At 43.6% G+C, this 25,667-nt stretch overlaps 1 protein-coding gene across 26 annotated transcripts in view; it reads left to right on the top strand.

Moving 5' to 3' along the window:
* KALRN (kalirin RhoGEF kinase) overlaps positions 1–25,667 on the top strand; it is a 672,273-nt gene that overhangs the window by 547,676 nt on the left and 98,930 nt on the right. For 4 of the 26 annotated variants that reach the window (XM_058731136.1, XM_058731135.1, XM_058731134.1 and 1 more), the window contains exon 1: positions 2,257–2,541. The exons of 17 other annotated variants lie outside the window; for them this stretch is intronic. In XM_058731136.1, coding sequence (XP_058587119.1) covers positions 2,454–2,541 — 88 coding nt within the window. In that variant the 5' untranslated portion in view covers positions 2,257–2,453. Of the gene's footprint in view, positions 1–2,243; positions 2,542–25,667 lie in introns of those variants that run through there. 5 more of the 26 variants (XM_058731131.1, XM_058731130.1, XM_058731129.1 and 2 more) reach the window with 2 other exon arrangements.

Here is a 25,667-nt window from a genome sequence, read left to right as displayed (position 1 = left end):
GGGTACTGAGGCTGGCAGTTACTGGTTACTGAGTTATTGGTGCTAACCCCAGAATGAATCTCCATTGGATGTGTTGACTTTATCAACTTAAGATGGGTTGGTGTTCCTAATGGTTTTACATCTTTGTGTTGATAATAGGATGGATCCTGGGTTATAAGGACCAGTAGAAATATGCCTGATGGATTCTTTTCTTGGAGACTAAGACTACTTTAGGGCCTACTCATGCTCTGATTTCTGAAGTAAAGGCTGGGTCTCCCACAAACATCTAACTCAAGCCAGTTTCTGCAAGATGATGTCATCAGCCTCTTGCAAAGGATTATGACAGAAAAGTGATCAAGGTAACCTGAACACAAAGGCCCAGAAGGAAGATTTAACTGAAAAAGTGTTTACCAAGCAATTTTGAAACATCTTTCAATTTCTGTCAGAATGCCTGAGAAGTATCCAGAGAGGTGGATTAGGTAGATAGACCAAATATAAACTATCGTATCATAGCCCCATGCAGTGGATCACAAGCAAATAAAGCTCACTTTATTAGAAGAGCTGAGGTCCTGGCCAATTATCTGCTCTGCACTGGAAAGGACAGCAAAGTGGGTTTTGTCTTAAGAGAGAACTACACAACAGCATGTGTTGGTTGCCACAGGTCAGAACTGGAATCCAGGATAACTATGATCCTGAAGTCATTCAGGCTGGCAAGATGAGACTGACCAATAGGATGATCAGTGAATCAGGAATCTGGGATGCAGGCTGCATGAGCAATTTGAACTTTTATTTCTCTGTTTTGTATGTGGATTACCAGGGGCATATTTCCTGCTCAACGATGAGATTCTTATATAACCCTTGCCAGGAGAGGCTATCAAGGAAATGGCAGTGGCAAAACTAGAAGTTAGATTCTGACTCTAGGTTCTACTGTTTCTATGGGGTGAAGCTCTTTAGAGTTTCTCTTTAGGCCCAAACCATCAAAGCCTTATCATAGTTCATTCAGCTTCCTCAGTTATAAAAGAGGACCCTTCCTTTTAAGGGGTGTGTGTTTGTGTGTGTGTGTGTGTGTGTGTGTGTGTGTGTGTGTGTGTGTGTAAATGAGTTGATGTGTACAAAGCAATTAGGAGAGTGCTTGGCACAAATAAATGCTCAATACATGGTAGCCACTGTTACTCATTAAGTGGTGCTGCTGTTATTTACTGAGCATCTACTGGGTTCCAACGATGTGGCAGGTGCTGCAGCATTGGATCTAAACATGGTTCAAATTGAGAAATGAAGCCCCAGATCCCAGTCACTTCTAAAAGGCTTGTCCCCTGGCTGTCTTTCTTGCAGGTGGGAATTGGTTACCTGAGTAATCACCTTCTGTTTTTGATTCCTCTCACAGATCTCCCTTTTTTCTGATCAATGGGCCCTCTCTATGAGTGTTGTATGTCTCCAGAAATTCCTTTTTCCTAAATCTGGACACAAGGGGATGGGAGAGATGACCCGTGAGTGATAAACACAGTGGTTCATAGGAAGGTCCAGTGGATGTGATCCAGGTGGATTTCGCGGAGCGAGTGAGGGATATATGTCCTTAAATATGAAAAATATCTTTAAAGGAAAAGCTTAGGGAAATAAGTAAAGAAATGGTACACCCATTAGGTGTGGTTGGAGGGATGGGACTCTTAAACATCTAACAGGCATTTGCGTGGACATGTCTTTTAAAATTCTACTGGCAATCCTGTAACATAAGAACTCTTTCTCCTTTTATTTTTTAAATGAGGAATTTGATTATCAAAAAAGTGAAGGGACTTGCCTAAAGTCAAACGGTTAGCAGGCGACAAAACAGCTTTGAATTTTGGGTTTCATCATTATGGGCGCGGAGCCTAGAAAAAAATCCGGCGCTATTATCATTATTAGCATTCACTATTGAAAGGAGGGAAAGGGGAGGGTTAAGTGAAGGTGTTTTCAATGCGGAGGGGACGTCCTCCTTCCCAGGCTGAGGGGAAGGAGAGGGTGAATCTGTTAGAGAAAAGGCATTATTGGGTCTTGAGCCTTCTAAATCTGCTCCTGCCCCACCTCCTTGGCCTCATCTGGTTGTATATGTTAAACCGAAGCTGAGGAGAGGAAGCTGCACACGAGGAGAAACACCTGTTGTGTGCCGGAGGCGGGGGTATACCCCAGACCGCCCCCCCCAAGTGCTCGCCCAGGGTCACAGCAGAGCCGCTGGCGGAGACTCCGGCCAACATCTGGACTTTGGAACTCCGCCCCCTTAGGCCCTCCCTCCAGGCCGGCACCCCGCCCCTCCTCCCCAAGGTGGCTGTGGCTCCCAGAAACAGCGGCGGCCGCGCTGCAGGGAGAGGACGGCGGGCGGGCCGGCCGGGAGGAGGGAGAGAACTGGCTCACGGCCGCGGCGCTGAAGTTTCCTGCCCGCCGCGCTCCCACCCTCTGCTGGCGGCCCGGGCCATGCCGGAGCGCTGGGGTCGAGCGGCAGCATGAAGGGCGGCGACCGCGCTTACACCCGAGGTCCCTCTTGGGGGTGGCTCTTTGCTGCCAAGTGCTGCTGTTGCCTCCCGTGCAGAGGTGAGTAGCTGTTTGCGTTCTCGCCTTCTTTTAGCAAAGCCCGGGACCGCGGGGCGGTGGGGTGGGCGGGCGTGAGGGAGGGGATGGGAGGGCCGGCCAGGGGGGTCGCGTCAGTTTCCCTAGCAGAAAGCGGGATCGCTCGCGGGGAAGTTCGGACTCGGAAGCAGAGCTGCAGTTTGGCAACTCAGTTACTTACTTGTCAGCGACTTTGGATGTCAGGACTCCAGCCTGCCAGGGGGGAGGGGGGTATGCGGGGGGATGGGGAGGAGGCCCTCTGGAGCTGTGCGTCCCAGTAGTGGCCGAGTCGCACTTCCCTCATCTCATTTACATATGGATCGCAGCGGAAGGATTAACGAGTGACTCCTAGCTATAGGAATGTATCTGACACTTGTCTCTACACTAGGAACTATTTTTGCCAAGTGACAATTTTCTTTGGGGACTGGAGCGGGCTTTTCTTTGCTTGGGCTTTCGCAGGCCAGCTGGGTGTGCAACTCTGGGCCGAGGTTCGCTCATTAATTAACCAAGAACTCTCTATGTACCCAATTAGGGCTGTATTTAACTATTCTGCTAATTTTAATGTTGTTGAGGAGATTGCGGGAAGCAACTAATTTCCCCAAAATCAGCCTGCAAAGCAAAATGGTGAGAAGGTTCACAGAGAGGTCTATCAGTTGTGGAGCCTCACCTGAAAAAGGAATCGGGCGTTTCCTAGACAGAGTTGACATATGTTCCTAAAACTGTCCCTGACACTTTAACACTTCAGCTTGGAGGCTGGGGGAAGAGAGATTTTGTTTCTGTGTGGTTAGAAGTGAGAATATAGCCTCTCACTGGACATTTGCCATTTTTAAATTTCGCCTATTGGACCTCTTGCCTCCACCCCAATTTACAGTGCCCCAGTCTCCATCGCCATCGTCATCTGACAAAGTCCGGATGCAGCTTTCTCTCTGAGTTACTGATAAATAAACTTCATTCATCATCATCTACGCCACATACAACAGAGACCTGACACAGTCCTCATCCTGAGCTGATACAAGGCTACAAAAACTAATTAAATCTGAAGGACCTTTTCCCAAGTCATTAAGGTTCATAATGTCAGCATTAGATTCTCAGTCTCTGCATTTAATTAGAACAGGCTGAAACTGTGTGGTAGCCAGCTCTAAAAGCCAGAATTCAGATGGAGAAGGAACCTTCGAGGGCCGGGGACCCTCACCAGCATCCAAGCCTAGTTCAGAAACATTCAAAACCAAGGCTGGGAATTGAAGGAAAGGGACATTTAGAAAGGAGAGGAAGCAGGAAATGACCAAAGGGAATCTGAGTGGGTGGGATTGCTCTGCAGTCTGGGCTGCTTTCGTGGGGAAGGGTTTCCAAGCAGGATTTCTTGGGAGCCCATTTCCTGTCAAAAGGCAGAATTCGGGAACTTGGGCAGTGCTTTTCTAAAGCTCCTGCAGCTGCCTGCTTGAATCCAGATGTGTGGGAGCCCCAGCTTCCCTGCAGAGGAATTCTCCTGGGGTCTCTCAACCCTTTGCTTTGTGTATTGCCCCGGCTTCCCCTCCAGCTCCCAGGCCCAGGAAGTAGGGGTGGGGCGGGGAGCCCACCTCCTGCCTGCAGGACTGGGAAAGCTGTGGCTGCAGGCTCTGTGGCTGGCAGAGGGGGCGTGAGAGGGAAGGGGGGTGTTGCAGGAGCCAAGCCAGAGTTCCAGGACACCACTGACCCTCAGCTGAAGGTGGAGGGAAGCCAAAGACCCAAGCAGTGAAAGCAGCATAAAAGTAGAAAGGGGGGTAACAGAAGTGGGTGCCTCGTCACCTTCTTCCACTTTACTCCTTACTCTTTCCTAGATGGGAGACATGAGGAAGATGGGAGGGGGAGCTGAGATATCCACCCTTTAAAGAACTCCTGGCCTCAGTGGCAGGGTGGTTATATCTGAGGTATGGGGCACTACCCCGAGGCTCCCTAGGTCCGCTCCAACAGAAAAGAGAGATCTGCGTCTCCACCCAGACTGGAGGCATCTATTCGGAAGCAGATTGCAAAGATAAGTCTTGTACTGAGCCTGAACAGAGCCCCGAACGCTGTGGGAGAAAGCTCGCCCAGTTGCAACACAGAGCAGGACCGAGGGAAATCTGAGAGGCTGACTGGAGTGGAGGGCAGCACAGCCAGGAACGGTTGCTTCTCTTTTCAGCCGAACCAGTTTCTCTGGTTGTACAGACTTCATACAATTGGAAGGTAGCTTCCCTTTTAAATAAAGGCAGCTGGCTATTTGGCCTCTCTCTCTCCTCAGAGAACTTGGCTCCTGCTGTTCCAGTAGCTGCACTCTGAAGCTAGTGGGTCAGAACCACTACCAAGGTTCCCAAGTCAAGGGGCCTTCCCAACTGGCTGCCAGTCACTCAGAATTCAAAGGGCTGAGGAAAGTCTAAGCCAAGTCCTTCTAAAGTCCGAAGAAAAGAGGAATTGGAATGTTCTGGTTATTTTTGATCGACCCAAAGCTAAGTGAGGCATCCTGGGCTTTCCCTGGGTGGATCCTAAGTGGCTATACTTGTTAGCACAAGGGTGAGTCAAGGTTTTAGTGATATACCTGTGTGGTTTTTAAATATCGTATTTGAGAAAAACATGAGTGAAATTAGTTGAGCTTGTCTTTTGACTTGGAAAAGTGAGGAAATCAACTATCTGTTTTCTCTTCCGGTTTTTGGCTCTACTGAGTATGAGTATGGTAAAAGGGTTTGATGTGAGGTGATCTTTCTTCCCTACCCTGAAACTGGTGTTGAAGAGCAGAAAAACTGAAGACCAGGGATAGGCTGGAAATAGACATCAGGTGCAAAGGAAGAAAGACAGCAAATACATTTATAACTGCCTTTTTGAAAGTGAAAAATAGCCACACGTGAGATAATAGCATGTGTGCGTCCGAAAGCTGATTAATCATTGATGTCACACTTTGTGAGAAGTTTCAGGATTGCTGAGAGGCTATTTAGACTTTCCTTTAAGCCTGAAGAAGTGGGTCACTTCTGGATTCTCCTTCAGTTATCTTAAATTTTTAAAAAGCACCTTGTTTCAGAGACAAAAAGGAATTCAAATCACTGGGAAGTTGCTAAGTTCTGTGTTGCAGACTGAAATTTGTGACTTCTTAGATCATGGAGCCTAGAAATTCTTTCTGACCTTGCTAGGTGGAAGCCAGTTTTAGAGCCTTTAATTTTCTAGTCCACTTGTAATTAACTTTGAGTATGTGGACAAAAGTGCCCTTCTTGGAAATCCTTCCTGATGGCTGTCCTCTTCTGCTTCTCCACAGTGTGTGCAGGATTTATTTATATTTATTACTGTATCACTGTCCTTGCATCTCAAACCCTCCTGCCATTGTGTGTCCCCATTCATGCTGCAAGTGCCAGGTTTAGGAGTCTATCTCAGAGGTAAAGAGAGAGAGGAGTGGTGACTTAAGCAGACTGAATCAGCTTACAGGGGAGATGCTGGGATCACATTCCCATGGCTTTTTCACCACGTGGGCAGTTGGGTTCCAGCTTGACTCTGACGTCATGGGGCCTGGGTAAGGGCTATGAGGCTCCACAGGGCATCCCACGTCATCATCATCTGTTAGCTCTCTTTTTCCCCTACCTTTTCTCAGGATCACTAGACGGGGACCTTATGACTTGATGTGACTGTCTTTTCTATGGCCCATAAATTAGTATAGCTCATTTTATAAACTGAATTTAATGTGTGAAAGCATGACATCAAGTTCCTTTAGAAAGGTGCTAGTAACCTCAAAGAGCAGCCCTTGGTTTTTTTTTTTTTTGTTTTTTTTTAAACATTTTATTTATTTTTGAGACAGGGAGAGATAGAGCATGAACAGGGGAGGGTCAGAGAGAGAGGGAGACACCGAATCTGAAACAGGCTCCAGGCTCTGAGCTGTCAGCACAGAGCCCAACGCGGGACTTGAACTCACGGACCGCGAGATCATTACCTGAGCCGAAGTCGGCTGCTTAACTGACTGAGCCACCCAGGTGCCCCAAAGAGCAGCCCTTGTAACATTCACTATTACAGATTTAACTCACCACTCAAGGCACAAAATTCTTGGGACCTTAATGCACATACCCTTTCATTTCTTCATCTTCCAGGAAGTGCCTGTATCACAAAGAAAACTGCATCAACCATTTAGCATGTATGTTTTTCCAGTGTATCTTTCAGGTTTTCTGCCTCCTGAGGAGATTTCCTAATGTAAGGAGAGTTCCCACACATACCTACTCTCCCCAACCCAAATCCTTCCTATGTCCCTTCCCCTATCTGATTCTCTAAGGACTAGGAAGAAGGACATCCATGGTTACCTGGATAACAGTACTTAGTGCCAGTTGTAATGTCCCTAGTAGAAATGGTAGTGTATGGGTTTGGTAGGATGAGGTGGAAATTGGAAATGGAAGCCAAATATCTCTCCCCTGGTACAGCTGTGGGTCCCGTAATCACCCATAATGCTGTAGGCATCACCTCCATAGTTCCATGTGCTACAAGTTGGTTAAGTCCTAACATGAGATAAAAAAGCAAAAATTCAGACTCTGTAACTATGTTTTTATGAAAAATTATTTTAAAGTTAAAAAAAATAAGGGGCACCTGGGTGGCTCAGCTGGTTAAATGTCCAACTTCGGCTCAGGTCATGATCTCATGGTTTGAGGGTTTAAGCCCCACATCATGCTCTGTGCTGACAGCTCAGAGCCTGGAGCCTGCTTCAGATTCTGTGTCTCCCTCTCTCTCTGCCCCTTTCCCACTCACACTCTGTCTCTCTCTCTGTCTCTGTCTCTCTCTCTCAAAAAATAAATGAACATTAAAAAAAAATGTTCAAGTTAACAAATAAAAGTGAACATTGGAGGTTCACTTTTGAGCCCCATACTATAGACATATCTTACACTGGAGAAGGGTTACTGATATTCTACTTCGTGATCATTCCCCTCAAGAATCTTGATGCCGTTGTGCTCTTCTGCCCTAAAAATATTCCTTATCCTTTGAAGCGCTTCTCCTCTTTCAGTGAGTGAGTGGCTGCCCTCTCCTTCAGACCAAACCCCAGATTTTTCCTGAAGGAGGGCCCTACAAAAAGCATGGATCTGAAACCAGAGGGAGGGCTTCTTGAACAGAAGGGTCTAAATCATGGAAAGTTGGAGATCACTGAATAGATCTTTTATAGAGGAGGAAGCTGAGATATAGCCACTTACTAACAGGTCAGAACTAGAGCCCTTTTCCTGCGCTCTTTCCTCAACTCCGTTACTGTCTTCACGGGTGTGGACCCAGGTGAGGTCGAGACAGCTGAGAAGGGTAGAGGCAGTCCCTAAACTGGAACTAAGGTGTTGGCTGTGGATTATCCATAGTTCTGTGGGATGACTGCATTGCCTGGAGCCATTTGGAACTAGACCTCTCTGGTCAGCTTGGAGGGCTATTTGAAGGGCTATCCTGACCACAGAAGGCAAAGGCTGTCACATCCCTGACCCGAACCAGCTTGTGTGCATGTTCTTGATAAATATCTGTTCGTGTTTTTCCCTCTGGTTCAATTTTTTTCAGAAGGTCCCTTTTCTCCTTTCTTATCCCTTTTCTTGAAATGTGCCCTTTCAGGTGGAAATGAACCAATGAAATGCATTCCTATCATTCTATCTTTGAGTGCCTCTGGTTTTTATGTAACACACAACGTTTCAATTCATTTGACAGATGTTTATGTGCTGACTGCCTGCCAACCCTGCACCAGGTACTGGGGGAGAATGGATGGGAATCATAATGGTGCTGGCCCCATTTGTGTGTTGTGAGGATGAGTTAAGAAAATGTATGTAAAGGGCTTAGCATAACGCCAGGCATATAAAGTGTTTTAAAAAAGGTAGCTACTAATGAGCTACTAATGGTAACAGTAATTTCATTGCTAGACATAGACCCTATCCCAATGGGACTCCCACCTAAATATTTGTCAGTCCTCTGGGTGGTAATACTATAAGTCTACGTTCCTAAGCAATTTCACGCTCTTGGTTCAAACCACTGTCAGCTGTGCCTCAATGCTGTGGCATCATCACTGTGGGAAAGAAAGTTTGTGATGTAGAAGTATGATAGGGATCTCCTCCTTCCTTCTATTAAACCAATTTTAAAAAGAAACACATAACTCTCCTAGTGTTACAATCTCTGTGTGTTACATGGAAGAACATTCCCAAAAGGATACTGGCAAGAACACTAAGCATCCCTGAGTTGTTCTTCTCTGAGTGAGAGCACAAGGTACAAGAATTGGAGCATAACTACACTAATATTAAAATTCACATCCTGAGGACCCACCTGATATAAAAACACATCACTTCTCCTTTCCTGCCCTTTGACTTTGGCTAACAATCTAATGACACACATTTTTCTATTTACTTCAGCTAACATTTTTTGCACATGCGTCATATGCAAAGCTTTGCTAGTCTTCTTTTTTTCAATGTTTATTTATTTTTGAGAGAGAGACAGAGACAGAGACAGAGGGTGAGTGGGGGAGGGGCAGAGAGAGAGGGAGACAGAATCTGAAACAGGCTCCAGGCTCCAAGCTGTCAGCACAGAGCCCAAGGTGGGGCTCGAACCCATGAACTGTGAGATCATGGCCTAAGCTGAAGTCGGATGCTTAACCGACTGAGCCACCCAGGCACCTCTTTGCTAGTCTTCTTTAGACTCTTTTTGCCTAGATAAAAATCATCACCTGCTGCCCACAGCAGCCCCCACGGTTCTGAGGTTTGGCCAGTATCTTGCGTATTTCTTGCAGATGGTGGACATGGGTAGTTTGGCTCCTCCACTGGGTCTGTTCAGTGACTAGTGGAGGATATCTTTCCTGGTTGACAAGTAACCTTCTGTGTTATACCTCGTGGAAGGAGGGGATGCCCTGGTCACACCTGTGAGACAGCAAGAAGGCTTCCAGGTTGGCTTCAGCCAGGTAAAAGAGCAAAGATCACAGTTACAGAACAGGTTGTTCCACATTCTTCTTGCTTTCCTGGTGACCACAGTGAGGAAACTGTCCAATTGAAAGGAAGGGAAATCCCTTCTACCACTAGATTGAAACAGTACCTCATAAAACATTTCTGTTTCCAGGTGTTTGCTTTCCGTGGGGCAGGATTAGTTGAAAGCACGTGTTTGTTCTCCTGCAGCACCTGGTGTGTAACAGGCTCTCAGGACATTCCCACTATCTGCCCTCCTGTCGTTAGAACCTCCATATTGCTCCCATGGAAAAAGGGATGTTACCTTTCCCCATCCAAAAGGGAACCAAGCCTCGCTGTTAGAAAGAATGGCAAACACTCCACTTCTGCAAATTTTGAACCTCAGTCCCACACCTGTGCACTGCCTCTTTCTCTTCTCTCTCTACTTGGAGCAGAAATTCTTGAAGGATGGTCACTGGGGAACATGATAGAAATGCAGATTCTTGGATCCATTGACTCAGACCCTGCAGTCTGTGTTTTAACAAGCCCTCCAGGTGGCTTGGATTTTTTGTTTGTCTGTTTGCTCTTTTTCTTTCTACTCTCCACTTGACCCCCTCCCTCCTTCTACCTCCCCCCTTCTCCCAGCCCCAGCAAAAGCATTCTATAACTGAAGATGTCCAGCTTCCCTGGGGATTCCTGCTTTGAGAAGTGGAGGAGGCCCCTGTGAGACTCGCTTTTCACTTGTGCGACTAGTGAGCTAGAAATCCCCTACATTTTTCATGAACTCCTTTGCTTTTGTTTTGATTTTATTATCTGCTTTTATTTCATTACTCTTAAAGCTAACTATGCTCGCTGCAGAAAAAGTCAAGTTAGGCAAACAGAAGACCATATAAAAGCATAACTTTTAGGATTATAGCATAATCCTAACCACTTAGAAACAACTACTTAACTACTTAATAGGTTCTTTTCTATATGTTTCCCCCCTTAATAAATGGGTTCATATCTTACATAGTGCTTTATAACTTGATTTCCCTTAATCTTCTGAATGTCCTCCCAGGTAGAGGCATTTCCAAGGCATTTTTAACGGCTGCACAGTGTTTCACTGCAGACAAGACTTGATTGACCATTGTTAGTATTGATTTAATATAATGGGTAAAAGTTTAATGAAGAGGGATGAAGAAGAGCCCTGGGTGGAGAAATAGATCTTTCCAGAATCAGATTCTACACCAGACTGATCCTTGTCCTGTGGTTTACACATTTCCACTCCCTATATTCCACCTTTCCTTTCCTTGGGATGTATGATTTACCCCACCAGAGAGGTATGATTTCTTACTCAGGAGATCAGCATGCACTGTAACAAGGACATAGGTTTCCCCCACTCATCCTTCTCTTCTTAAGTGGTGTTAGGAGTCTTCTTGCTCCTTAGGCACTGAGCAGGCCTAGGAATTTTTCTTTTCTTTCTTTAATTATTTTAAGACATACCTTTGAAAATAGGTCATTTTTAAATTATTGTAACTGGGAAAGAGCCTTGATTAATTTTTTCCTAGAAAAATCATATATAAATGTTGGGAAAGCATTTGGAAATACAAATAAATGAAAATAAAATCTCATTACCTAGAGATAGCCATAGTGACACTTTGAATAAGCCTTTTAATCTTTTTTCCCATGTATCTATTTTTTTTCCAGAAATACGACATAGTAATATTATAAACTTCCTTCACATAACATATTGAACAACTTCTATGATGCTTTTTCTGTATTCATTCAGTGAAATGCTGGAGCCAGGTTGAGATCATTAAATATTTAGGGTTTTGAGGGTGGATTGTTAAACCATTGGTAGCTTGAGATCATCCATGGCGGGATGTCATGAAATACCACAAATCAAGGGTTTTTTTTTTTGTTTTGTTTTTTTCAAAGAGCTGGTTTCTCAGCATATCACTAGATGCACATTTTACCTTGTGTGAATATGTTTTTTTAAATTTTCAATCTGTTTTTGCTTGTTTCTACTTTTTGCTATTATAAGCAATATTGTAATAGCCAGTCTTATAGTTAAGTCTTAGCATACACCCATCATTACTTCCTTAGGATAAATCCCTAGAAGTGGGGTTCCTCCATCAAAGAACATTCAGGATTTCACAACTCCTTTGTTGCCAGTTAAACCCCCCTCCCCTTTCCCTTTCACACCCTGTGAAAGGAAGAGTGTACTGCTTTTTGTTTTAAGAGGATTTATGAGAAACCTCTGGGACAAGGAATTTCATCTCTCTCCTGTTGTTTGCTTCTGTTTACATTTTCTGAATTAACTTAATTCTTTTTATATAAGGAAACGCCCTGGCTAAGAGCCTTTGATTCTTAGGCTACATACTGATATGCAAGTTGTAAAAAATATGTTTTGTGTTTGTGCTGGATTGAGAGGCAATATATCATGATGATTAAGAGCTTAGACTCTGGAGCCAGAATGAGTTTGAATCCCAGCTCTGCTACTTATCTGTGTGACCTTGTGCAAATTATACAAACTCTTTGGCTCATTTTCCTCATCTGGAAAACGGAGATGATGAAGGAATGTAGTCTTGGGGTTTCTACAAGGCTTAGATGAGTTGACATACGTAAACCACTTAGAACCGGCACATGGTAAGTTCTAGGTAACTGTTAGGTTATTATTAACAAGTATATAGAAGTCTCCGTGGAACTGTGCCAACTGTCACATTCAGATTATTTCATTAGCTCCTTCATCATATGGGAAATCGAGCTGAGCATTTCTTGTATCAACCCCCAAATATTTGAGTACCACGTGGCAGGTATTGAACTAGCGACAGTAGAGAACTTAAAATGTTTTCATCCCCTTGAGGATCTTACAGTCCAACTTGAGAGCTGTTCCATAAATATGAAACAGTAAATAATAACAAAAAACAATGGGGAATAGTTGCTGAAGACAATAAGGGGAGAGATACTCCAGGGTCCTACCTGATTGCTGACTAAAATAATTATGCAAAATCTGCTGGAAGCACAGTGGCCTGGGCTGGTCTGGGAGGACTTCTCAGGAGATACAAAGTTGTCTCTGGGCCCTAAAGGGTAAGATGGGGTTTTTAAAGGGCTGAATATATGGTGAGAGCAGAGCAGTGGGTACATGCAGGGGACCCCAGAGGAAATCAGGTCAGACCTGCCTTCTAGAAGTACACTGTCCAGTTCGGTGGCCATTATCTGTATGCGGCTATTGAAGACTTGAAATGAAGCTAGTTCAAACTGAGATGTGCTGTAAGTATGAATTACATATCAAATTTCAAAGATTTAGTACAAAAAAAACCACATTGAGAATCTCAATAATTTAGGTATTGATTGATTGCAATTGAAATGACAATATTTTGGAGATTTGGGGTTAAATACAGTATATTAAAATTAATTGCACCTGTGTATTTTTACTTTTTATCATGACACTAGAAAAATTTTAATTATATAAAACTTATATAACATTATTTTATATTACGTAAAAAATAAAATCATATGTGTGGGTCACATTTATGGCTTGCAATTTATTTCTGTTGGACAGAGCTGTCTGAGAGCTTATAGTCCATGATACAGTGATGTGCCAGAGTAGAAAGTTTCCATCCCATCCCAGGGCCAATCCTAGGCCCTCTTCCCAGCCATCTCCATGATTGTAGGAGGATGCAATCTCTCTGATGCTGAAAGATGCCCACGGGCCTTCTCAACCTAAACTTTTAAGAGAGGCAGTTACCTATTTTCATTTCTGAGCAACATAGTTTGTGAGGAAACAGGGCTTAAATTGCAAGTTCTCCCACAAAGCTCAGACAAGCCAGCTTTTAGGAACATAATGAGGGAAGATCCTGAAAACAGTGCTAAAAACAGGAAGAATGACAACATGCTACCATCTCCCAACCCCGTAACCCCTCAACCAAAACCCTCCGGCCCTGCTCCTTTATGTAACAAAAACAGCATTGCTGGCTGGCATGTCCCCAGGGCCTGAGGGAGAAGATGGCTGGTATGGCAGGGCAGAATGGAGATGGAGAGATGTGACTAGGTGGGTCCGTGGAGCCCCAGGCTGAACTCGGGCAAGTTTCATTTTGTCCTTTAACTAAATGATGTGTGAGTGTTCAAATGTATCATTCTGAGCAGCATTTTTTATCTTTATTTTTGTCCTCATGCAGCATCACCAGGTGTCTCGCTGAGCACAGTGCTATCCAGGGTATTGGGGTCATTTCCCTATTTGTCTAGAGAAAGCTGTACATGTAGCCTGTCTTGATTATACATCATAGAACACTAGAATTTTACAGCATGTCAGATCATAAAGTTCTGAGTTTTATACATGAGAAGAACACTTAAGAAAAAAAAAATGACTTATCCGAGGTGTCAACTGGTAATTCATAAAATGAGATCATTCTGTCTGTAGCATATTGCTTGTGCTTTTTAGAGAAGATGATGAAAGGTAGACTAGTCCTGTCATTTTGTTTGGGGGGATGGAAAGGGTAGAGGCGCTGGATCAAGTCTGAGAGGAGACCCAGCTCTTTGGAAGGAATCTAAGGGCTGGGGATCCTAGTGAATCAGAAATCACTCTTAGCTTCCTGGAACTGTGTCCTAGCTACCTGCTCTAGATTTGCTCCTGTAGAAACCTGCCCCATGGTGTCCACTTGCATCTGGTGTTTCTAAATGTCTAGAGGGATTCTGGGGGAACTTACCTGGTCTGAAAATGCAGCTGGACTCCCCGAATTTAGAACTGAGGGCTAGGTCCCGCTGGCTCTGATGAAATCAGGGTCTGCCCCATTGCCCTGGAGTCTCCAAGCAAGACTAGCCAATTCAGGGGACCTTCTTGGGATATCTCAAAGGGCCTTTCTGTGACCTTCCAAGCAAAATGGAAGGTCAGGTTGATCTGAAGCCAGGCCTTGATAGCCAATGTGCTCCAATCTAATCAGGTTCCCATGAGGTCTTCCTGGAGAACCCAGGATATCTGTGGCTGCCACAACATTCCAGGGATGTTACCCAAGGTCTCTTGCACTGGTCATTTCTGACTCCTCCAAGACTGGGGGATAATCAGAAATCATAGCCAGGGAACAAAATAGACATGGCACTTCCCTCAAAAAACTTACAGTTTAGAGGGGACAACAGATATCACATACCTTTTTCTAAGTGTTCTCAGAGGATGCTGTGAGAATATCTGTTGGTAGTAGGAGTCAGGTGGAATTTAGATTGGGGCAATGGGAACCCTGCCTGAAGAACTAACAAAGTACCTAAAGTCTAGTTACTACCACTCTTCTGGTCCCCAAATGAGTATTATTTGCATTCTGGACCAATCTAAAGAGTCCTTCCAAAAGATTTTGCTAAATATTATGGGAAAACACAAGGGAAGTAGAATAAAAGAAGCATAAAGCCAGACAGTTTTCTAAAATTCATTTTTTTGGTACCTTGTTCAAAGCTGGCTTGCTTCAGGGGCTCATGTACCATTCTTAAGTCCCCAGGCACCAGAGGAACCTGTACTGTGTCCATAAGGGATCATTGCTGAGGCCCTCACTTGCTATCATGACATGGGGAGCTGTCATCTTGTGATCGGAGCTCCCCTTCCTACATATTTTGTCCCTGGAATCCAGTTAAAGGGACCAGATTCCCATTCACCATTCTGCACTTTGGGCCTTCCCATCTGGCTTGTTTCTGCTCTAAGGCGTTGTCATCCACCGCTGCTGTCACCCACAGTGATATGCCACTGATGATGCACGCTGGCAGGTCCCACTGAGGCTAAGTGACCCTCTCTTGGCAATATTATAGACTTGACTCTACAATATGTGGGACACTGTGCTCAGAGTACCTTGAGATCTTTCCCAATTCCCATTTCAAAAGGGGATTTAAAAAATATGTTTACTTGGATTCTGCATGAAAGCAGGGGAAGACCTCAATAACCTTTTGAGGTTTTTTTCAGCCTTTCTAATTTGTAGGTGCCTTTTTATGTGTGTGCACTATGGTTAGGAAGTTCTACCCCCTTCTCAATTTAACTTCTATCCTAACCACCAAATAGTGCTTCCATTTTAGAGTGGCAGCAGCCAACTCTACCAGAGTGTCTGTGGATGTCTCCAAACAGCCGGTTTCCCAGCCCATTCCCAGTGAGGTGGTCAGGTCTAAATTTAACCATGACCTTCTGCCAGCATACGCAAGCTAGGGCTGCAAGAGCAAAATCAGAGCTGGACTGTTCTCAGGGGTGTGTGTGTGTGTCTGTGTAGGAGTTAAAAGAGAAGGTAAGCAAAGCTTCCCAAAAGGCCAGATGAGCCCTGGGAGAAGAGAAGATGTTCAGGGCAGGGAGAGTATAGTCATCCCAAGTGACTATGGGAGTTTATGCCAGCTTGGCCAGGTCTTGTGGAGAAAATCAGCCAAATTCTCCACTCTCTCAGTTTCCTCCCATATAAAGTATCTGTGATGTAATTCACCTGGATTTGTAATTACCATGGCTGCCTGCCAAGCATTATACCACACTTATGTGCTCACTCTTGTCTCTTATTCCACAATTACTGATCCCAGGTTTATGAGATACAATCTGCACATTGTCTTGTATAGACAATGAGGGGCTGAAACAAGATTTCAGCTCTTGTTTACTTGTCTGGCTTGCATCTTTTTCTGTATCAGTGGGTACGTATCTCAGACACAGGTCAAGGGCAGTGCTGTAATTCTATTGGTGGAATGGTCTTACACATTTTTATACCAAATATGTATGAATGCAAAGCACTGAAAGTGGTGTAGTTCATAAAATTTAGCTCATTATAATTTAGTCACACCTTCAATTTGTATTTATAGTCATGATTAACATCCTATACTGTAAAATTTATAGGCATATATGTGACATCATATATATATATATATATATATATATATATATATATATATATGACATTTTTAGAATGGCATCAGCTTAGGACTCAAATAGGACAATCTTTTTTTAAGTAGGCTCCACACCCAATGTGGGGCTTGAACTCATGACCCTGAGATCAAGACTCACATGCTTTACTGACTGAGCCTGTCAGGCACCCCGCAAATAGGACAATCTTTATTTTCTGTTTGATCCCTAACAACAGATTGGAAGTAATGTAGAGGCAGGTTTGGAGATGCTGCCTTGAATCTATGTCTTTCTGAAATGCCTTGGCTCACAGCTAAGAGAAGAACCACACTACAGAGCTTCTGGAACTGGGGTTCTAGCAATCTCTGAATGTGCCCATCACAACAGGGATGTGTCTAAGAAGGGAGCATGGGCCAGTTGGCTCTCTTGCGCTCATCTGTCATTTTCTGTAGGTAATTTAGAGGAGTTCTACAGGCAATTTTCTATTTAGCTCTAGTCTCCAAGGGAAGGGCCCACATTAGGGAGGGTCAGACTGGTTCCATCAGGCAGCACTTACTAAGCGCATTGCGTTATTCTAGTTAGTGAACTTCTTTATGCCAGTTTATTCATCTGTATACTTGGGAAAATATACTTATCTATGCCTAAGGTATTTGTAAGGATTCAAATAAAAAAAGATGTGGACTGTGTGTGACATTTAGTATATAGTTCCTCGCTTCCTGGCCCATAGAATTTACTTGATAAATGCTAGTTTATGAAAAATGATATTTTTTCTTATTATTAGACATTTCTCTGACTTACAGGGCAGTAGTTTTAGGTGAGCCATTAAGTGGGGTGCGGATTAGTGAATATTTTTCAAAACTCTCTGGGAAAACAGACATATAACTTACGCTTGTAATTACTGGCCTTTTGCTCAATTTTTGGTCCCTAGGAGTGTCCCTGTTGAAAACAAGTTGCTGATCTGGTGGATCATAGGGCTGATTCAGGGTGACAGTTTTTATTAAGAAAGAGATAAAAGGTTGGGGCACCTGGGTAACTCATCCAACTCTTGATTTAGGCTCGGGTCATGATCCCAGGGTCGTGGGATCAAGCACCAAGTTGGGCTCCATGCTGAGCGTGCAGCCTGCTTAGGATTCTCTCTCTCTCCCTCTGCCCCTCACCCCCATTCATGCATGCGCTTTCTCTCTCTCTAAAAAGAAAGAGATAAAAGATCTCCTCCTACATCTGGAGGCCAGTATGTTGGGTTCTTAAGCAATTCTTCAGCATGTCCTGCTAAAGATCTTTATTTATTAGTTTATATTTATTTCTTAGTGTATGCCATTATCCTTTGTTCATGTCTAAAGCGAATCATCTTAGATGTGTTTCTTTAATTAGTACAGTTATCAGCTGTGTTCTGGTAAATATCTGATCTGCCATTTATGGGTCAGAAATTTCTGTTCTGTCATCAGTAACCAATCAGGACTTCTTGTATTTAGTAACCACATTTATCACTTTTAGACAAAAAAAAACAAAAAACAAAAAAAAAAAACTTGACATTTTGGTTAAACGTGTTGTTGGTTGGATTTAGATTACTTTCTGCAATAGTGAAACTCACTTATAGATCTTCAGGTTCAGTGGGAAGAGGGAAGTCAAAAGTCCCCCAAATTGACTCCCATTAGGCGTGTCTACACTGAGTCCTGTCATGTGCCCATCCTTGAATTGCTCCCCATGTCCCAGGAAATAAAATACTCATGTTCTTTTTTGGCCCTGCCTCTGGCGGTGGGGTTGGAGGTGGAAATTGAGCAGGAAACAGGATTTCTACATACAAAGCTGGGTAATCTGGGATGCTCTTGTGAAGGGGAAAGAGAAGTGGGTGCTGGGGAGGGGGCCAGCATGTGTCCTCTCTTGACCAGTGTGCATCTTCGTCTGCTGAGAAACCGCAGTGAGGTTAAGCCCAGCTGAAGTCCTACTGCCTCTCATGTTGTACATGCTCAGAGGACAGGGTGACTGGCCCCTCTAGAGGAGAGTAAGGAGATGTGTGCAGGTGAGGCCTTGTGAGGAAGTAATGCAGGGACTGGGTCTTGAAGGGGAGGGAGAGGGGGGATATTCTTCATCTAAGAAGTTAGGCAAAGGAAATAGCACGAGGAAGGACATAAAGTCCTGGGTGCGAATGGAGTGTTATGGAAATGAGGAACAGATAGTGATCTACCGTGTGACTCTAGTGTCTCCTTTGGTCTCCAGCTTCTGGGAGTCAGCCTGCACGTTTCACAGATGAGAAGACTGAGGCTCAGAGAGACTAAACCATTCTCCCAAGAGCATGTGGGTAATAAGTTGAATCCTGGTTTTCCTCTCCAAGTTCTACTCTTTCTCCTGCTTACCCTGCTGCAAACTAGATTCTGCTCCTTGTATCAAGTTCTATTTTTTTATTTACCATCCTGGAATCTGGTACAGTTCCATATTATGTCCCTGAAACTGTAGGATGGCTTAGCAGTTCCACAAGCAGCCTTTCTTGTGGGGTATTACTTTTATTTGCATATATAAACCCTGTGCCGCCAAAGGTCTTAACATAAGCATTGCCTGGCATACACACACACACACGTTTATACCCTAAATAGCAGAGGCCTAGAAATGTTTGTCTACTTTTGCCAACATCTGACTGTGATTATCTTTAACCACAGTCACACTGTTTGTCTCTTAAAATAGCACTGACTCTCCCAAGGAGGCTGTTTCTGGTTGTCACAGCGCTCCCAGAACTGTTCCACCTGCCTTCTCCTGGTAGCCTTGACAGCCCATGATTTACTGTGATTACTTTCACTGCTCCCTTATGGTGACCCTCCAGAATTCTTCCTTAGGATTCACAGACCTCTCCAGGTGGTCCCAGAGCCCACCTCTTGACTCACCTATAGCTCTCCCTGCCATGTCCATTGGCCTTTTTTCCTTCCTACTCCTGGCTCTGCCCTCAGGCCATGTCAGTAGGCAGGGCTCGACTTCCCACTTCCCCAGAGGAGAGCAGCCCAAAAAGGTCAGGCTATGTCTGACCTGTGGGATGGACCTGGCCAATTTTGGAAAGGCTGCCCCCCAGCATGGATATTAAAAATTTGTCCTTGCTTGGGGTTCTGCCTCCCAGAAACTCAATATTCCCCTATGCTGGCCCTGGGTTCTTTTGCCTTAAAGTAAAAGCCTGATTTTGACTTTGACCTTGATGAGAGTAAAAGGAGAGAATGAAGAAGGTATTTTTACCTTATAGTTTCTACCTTTGCATCACCCTGTCCCGCCCTCCTCCACCCCTTAGAATGATACATCATACCAAGCTAGGAGAAACCACTACCTGAAAGAGCCTAGTGATCTTTCTCAAACCATCACCAGGATCAAGGGAATGAACATCAACTTACATACGTGATTCTGGGTTGTGTGCTCTGGGCTTGGATCCTTTCACTAAGAAATCCTTTTTCTGAACAATTGGGGCGACATGTGGGTGGCAAACACAAAAGCCAACAGAGTAAGAACGGTGAAAATATAGATTGTCAGGATTGCTTTCCCATTTTTCGGGCTTGTTCTGTAATTTGAACAGTGTGTTCTCCAGAGCGGGCACGTGGAGGTCACCCGCTGAGCTCTGGTAAGAGCTACTCTTGGTGCCACTGTTGGACTATATTGCTCTCCCTGAACCACAAAGGTTCTTTCTGCATAACCTTGTAAAAGTAGAATTGAAAGTCGAGGTGCCTAATTGTGGAAAATAGGTTTGGGAGATGAAGATTACAGATGAGCTCATGAAAGCCCTATAAATATTTTTATGATCCTTAAAATAAATTATCCCACTAAATATAAGGAGAAGGAGCACCATGCAATTTCCATTCTGTTGGAGTAGAAGTATTTCAAAGTTTCCTAATGCAAAATTTGAACTAGATACTTTTCAATTCATTTTTGGGTGTAGATAATGGGTGTGTTAAGACACTTTCAACCCCACCCCCACTGTGGTCCCTCATCCAGATGGGACTCAAAACTTTAGAAGAATATAGGCTTTAGAGTCCAGCAGACCTGCCCTGAATACTCACTCCGTCATTTACCAGCTGTGTCACCTGCGATAGGGATTTAACGTCTCTGGGCCACATTCTCATGGGCAGCAAAATGGACATAATAGCACCTATGTGCATGAAGTGTACAAGTGTTACTGAGAATGGCATTGAAATGCTTAGCATTTCTGTCATGTTGTAAGTTCTCTTAAAGAATAGCTTATAGGGGTGCCTGGGTGGCTCAGTCGGTTAAGCGGCCGACTTCGGCTCAGGTAATGATCTCGCGGTCTGTGAGTTCAAGCCCCATGTCGGGCTCTGTGCTGACAGCTCAGAGCCTGGAGCCTGTTTCAGATTCTGTGTCTCCCTCTCTCTGACCCTCCCCTGTTCATGCTCTGTCTCTCTCTGTCTCAAAAAAATAAATAAACGTTAAAAAAAATTAAAAAAAAAAAAGAATAGCATATAAACGTACAGACAATGATTGTAAAACATGGTTATACATGTACAAGGGGTTAAAGTGGTAACTTTTGTGTTGTATAAATTCTATCACGATAAAAAGAATTTTAAAATTATACCCCCCAAAACACTAAGTGTATGTATGAAAGAGATAATTTTATTAATTTATAAGAAACTAGAAGGAAGCTCACCAAAACATGTTATATGGAAGGATTCTGAATGACTTTTTTATCCTCTTCCTTAAATTTTAATTTTTCTAAATTTCTACAATAACATCACTTACTTCTGTGGCTAGAAAATATTAAGTTACAACAAAAGCCTAAATGGACAGATGCATAAACAAAACAATGGCAGGCCACCCACACTGTCAAGCAGGTGCCAGGACTCTTTGCTGTCCACCTGCCCTGTCATTCTTGGAGCTGGTGGGGGCAGGGCCACAAGTGCAGTCTCTCCCTGTCCTTCTCCTGTACTGCCCTCTGCCCTAGTCAGCTGTCTACAATATCCATGGCCACAGTCAGGGGAGGAATTGAGTGGGACAGTATAGATGGTTCCTTGTGACCCACCCCCCTGAGCTGCGGTGACTATAGGTGCCACGTCAGTTTTGACTCCCATCTACAGAGTTTTGGTACCTTGGGGTTTTTTGGTGTCATGTATTTCGTAAAGATGCATGTGCACCCAGATGTGTTTTTCAGTCCCTGTGCTTGATCTGTGGCATTGCGATGTGTCAGAACACCCAAGAGCAGGGCAGCAACTGCCCCTACCTACACTACTCACCCCTTCCCATTGCACATGACTGAGAATTCCCTTCTTCCAAACACATACACTAGAATGGTATTCTTGACATTAGAGCCTCTAACCTGTCCTGAGACTTCATTGGAAAATCTACTTGTTAACTTTATCCCCCTTATCATCCCAATGCCCAGCCAACTCCTTCTGATTATCTCCAGCATGAATGATTTAAAAATAATGATGTATTTATCTAGCATTTATTGAACCTAAATATACTGAAACTTAAAACAGAGAAAAATAAAATCACATTTATTGTAGTTTTTGCATGAAGGGATTTATGCTTTGGAGTAATTATTCTGTAGTCCTCATATGGGACATTTTAGGTCCTTAAACTTTGGTGTTCAGTGATATCCTCTCTTATATGGGGACCCACAATGGTGATATGTGGCCCAGAGGAGCATAGGAACTGCCCTCAAGAGCCAGAGCCTGAGAGATCTATCTGTTTCTTACACATCTGGCGAGCTCAGTGCTCCCACAGCACGCTGCATACACTGAGCTATGAAAATACCCAGGCTATGAGATGTATGACAAAGCTTCTTTTTTTTTTTTTTTTTTTTTTTTTTTTTTTTTTTAATTTTTTTTTAACATTTATTTATTTTGAGACAGAGAGAGACAGAGCATGAACAGGGGAGGGGCAGAGAGAGAGGGAGACACAGAGCCGGAAGCAGGCTTCAGGATCTGAGCCATCAGCCCAGAGCCCGACGCGGGGCTCAAACTCACGGAACATGAGATTGTGACCTGAGCCGAAGTCGGACGCTAAACCGACTGAGCCACCCAGGCGCCCCAGTATGACAAAGCTTCTTAATCCTTTCTTATAGTTCTGTCTCCTTAAAAATTCCATAACTTTGATTTATAAAATACGGGGAGTTTATCAGACAAATATAACATGAGAAATGTTATATTTGTTATATAACATGACAAAACATAAGAAAGAAGTTTCTCATTTACTTTTTAAAAAAAAAATTTTTTTTCAATGTTTTATTTATTTTTGAGACAGAAGAGAGACAGGGCATGAGCAAGGGAGGGGCAGAGAGAGAGGGAGACACAGAATCTGAAGCAGGCTCCAGGCTCTGAGCTGTCAGCACAGAGCCCTACGTGGGGCTCGAACTCACAAACTGCAAGATCATGACCTGAACCAAAGTCAGACGCTTAACCGACTGAGCCACCCAGGCGCTCCTGAAGTTTCTCCTTTAAAATATTTTCCCTGACATTAAAGTAAGGTAAATTATGTCCACAAATAACATTATACATAGAAATAAACTATAAATGGATTTCAGACAAATAGACACTATAAAAGAAGTTAGGACAAATAATAAGACCAGGGGAAAATACTTGCACCCTACATAATAGACAAAGAGTAATATTCAAAATACACAAGAGTTTTATAAATCAATAAGAAAAAAAGCCAACAACCCAATAGAAAAATGGGCAAAAGTTATAAATAGGCAGGATTTTTAAAAAAGCAATAACCTTTGAAAAGATAATTATCAGAACTAATCAGAAAATACAAGTAAAAATAGGATAACTTTCACCCTTCAGATTAGCAAAATTATAGGTAAGGGGGTAGAGAAGTAGACCATTGTATACTCATGGGAAAATAAATTGATGCAGTCTTTCTGGAGGGCCATTTGGCAGAATCCTTGCAATTGAAAAGATATTATGTTTTTTGACCTCCTTCTAGGAGCATGGCCTAAAGAAGTTCTCCATTTATCTCCATTTATCCCAGGATGTCCATGTGGTAATTTTTGTAATAGCTGACAAGGAGATGGGCAGTAGCATTATTTCCAATAGAAGAATGGTACCATTTTACTGTGCAATACTATGTAGCCATCTAAAACAAGCAAAAAAGAAAATATAGGCAGGAAAATCTTATACTTGTTAAATGAAAAAAATATAGAAACCTTTAACTATGTAGTGTGAATTGCTTTGTGCAGGAACTATGCATGTGTACGTGTGTGTGTGTGTGTGTGTGTATGTGTGTGTGTGTGTGTAAATTCATGAAAATGCTCTGAGAGTCCTATATCAGCCATGGTTACCTCTAGGTAGGAGAGTGGCACTGGGATACAAGGGAATACCTGGGAAGGAATTGGAAAGATTAGCCTATAATTTTCTAAGATGTTGTTTAAAATTTCATGTACATATATTTACATATGATATACTTTTAAATGTTTATTTATTTTGAGAGAGAGTGAGGAAGCACATACAAGAGGGGCAGGGGCAGAGAGGGAGGAAGACTGAGAATCCCAAGCAAGCTCCATGCTGCCAGTGCAGAGCCCCATGTGGGGCTCGAGCCCATGAACCGTGAGATCATGACCCGAGCCAAGATCAACTGACTGGCTGAGCCCCTAAAGTGTAATATAGAAGATAAGTTGGAAAACATAGGAAAAATTAAGGAAAATATATCACCTATAATTCTAGACAGCTTGACTTTAGTTACTTCTTTAGTTACTTACCCCTCAGTCTTTTCTATGTGTACGGTTATGTGTGTGTGGGGGTGGGGCGGGTGTTCAGTTTTATACTCAACATTGTATTCTGTTTCTTTCACTTAATGTTTAAGCATTTCCCCATAGTTTTACAAACTTACTCTCTGGTACCACCTTTGAATGGTCATTATATATTCATTCCTTATGGCCATGAGGAACAGGTACCTGGAGACTGAGCACCTGCCCTGCCTGCCCAGGGGTGGTCAATGGTGGGGGCAGCTAGGTCAGGCATGAGGACTACATGCTGGAGATCCGAGGAAACCATGTAGCATCCTCTCTCCCCTTTCACCTTCTCTGGTTATCAGCGAACCTTCTGTTTTTCTTTCTCCCCAGCTCAGGCTCGAACTCTGACTTCTGGGAGCTGCTTTCTCTGCTCTGGGCCTGTCTGAGAATTGAGGCCAAAGGGCAAGATTTGAAATTTTGGCCCTCCCCTGGAGTGATGGCATCTGAAAGGCAGCTTAGAACACAGGCTTCAGTCTCTGAGTTAGAAAGGTCAAAGGAAAGGATTAGTGCCGATAATCTAGAGTTGTTCTTCCATTTGGTAGATTGGTAAACTGAAACCCAGCAAGATTGAGATTTGCCTAAAACCATGCGGCAAGTCAGCAGTAAAGCTGGAATCCTCTACTGGGATTCTTGGTGTGGCCCAGTGCTCTTTTTACTCTACTGTGAAAGGTATCTAAGCACCATTCAGGCTGCCTGGAGCCCTGAGACTTAGGCAACGGCACCATGGGCTGAAGAAGGTTCACTGGGGCTTCAGTTTTAGTTCATTCATTCAGCAAATATCCTGCTCTACACACACACACACACACACACACACACAAAGATGAAGTAAATGTTCCAAAGTAGTATAGATGTAGCTATTACATGGTGGTAGGTTTACTGAAACTTTGTTTTTTCCTATAACAGCCATATATTACATTTGAAAGCTTCACTTTTTTAAAAGTCTTCCTGTTCATTTAAATATTTTTAATTTTCAAAGTCATGAAGTACTTCCTAACTTTAGAGTAAGAAATGGGTGCAACCCATTTTGTGAACCAGATAAATCTTCTCTTCTAATGTGAGTCAGATGATTGTGGGGTCTCGGACCTGAGTTCACGAACGCCCTGTGTCATGCCGTGAACCTGTTGACACTTGTCATGCACATCTGTGAGTGTGTGTGTGAGAGAGTGTGTGCGTGTGTTTGCACTTGCTGGGATCTGCTTCTGACTCTGTGACTGATGAGAAGCAGCAGGCTACAGAAGGGCATAGGAGTAAGTGCATTCTCCTTTCGCTGCTGTCGGTGAAGGAAAGTGAGCAAGAATTCGTGGAGCAGGTGACTCAGACACAGCAGTCTGATGGCTCAGGATCAGGGCTGGCCATCTCCCAGGCCCTGTAGGCACGGCTGTATTACAACACAATATTGCTTATTGTCATCCAGCTGTCATTATTATCATTGCTGTTTATCATCATGTAATAGCCTTCCCCTGTTACTTTAAGGGTGCATCATTATGTCACGGGGAGGTGTCGCCTCTCCCCAGTTTATAGATGAGGAAACCCAAGTTCAGAAGGGTGAAGAGGCAGAGCTGGAACTCAAATCCTGAGGTCACCCCACTCTACCACACCCCTCCTGTATCTACCCATGTACACACAGGCAAGCACCTTGGCTTTTTTTATTATTCATTTAATATTTAAAACATATTCGTTGAGCATTTTCTCTGAAATCTTTTTTTCC

This window comes from Neofelis nebulosa, chromosome 5 (assembly GCF_028018385.1).
Source record: "Neofelis nebulosa isolate mNeoNeb1 chromosome 5, mNeoNeb1.pri, whole genome shotgun sequence".
NCBI classification, from domain to species: Eukaryota; Metazoa; Chordata; class Mammalia; order Carnivora; family Felidae; genus Neofelis; species Neofelis nebulosa.
Note: the sequence above shows the minus strand (reverse complement) of the source record. Positions and strands in the feature narration are given on the sequence as shown.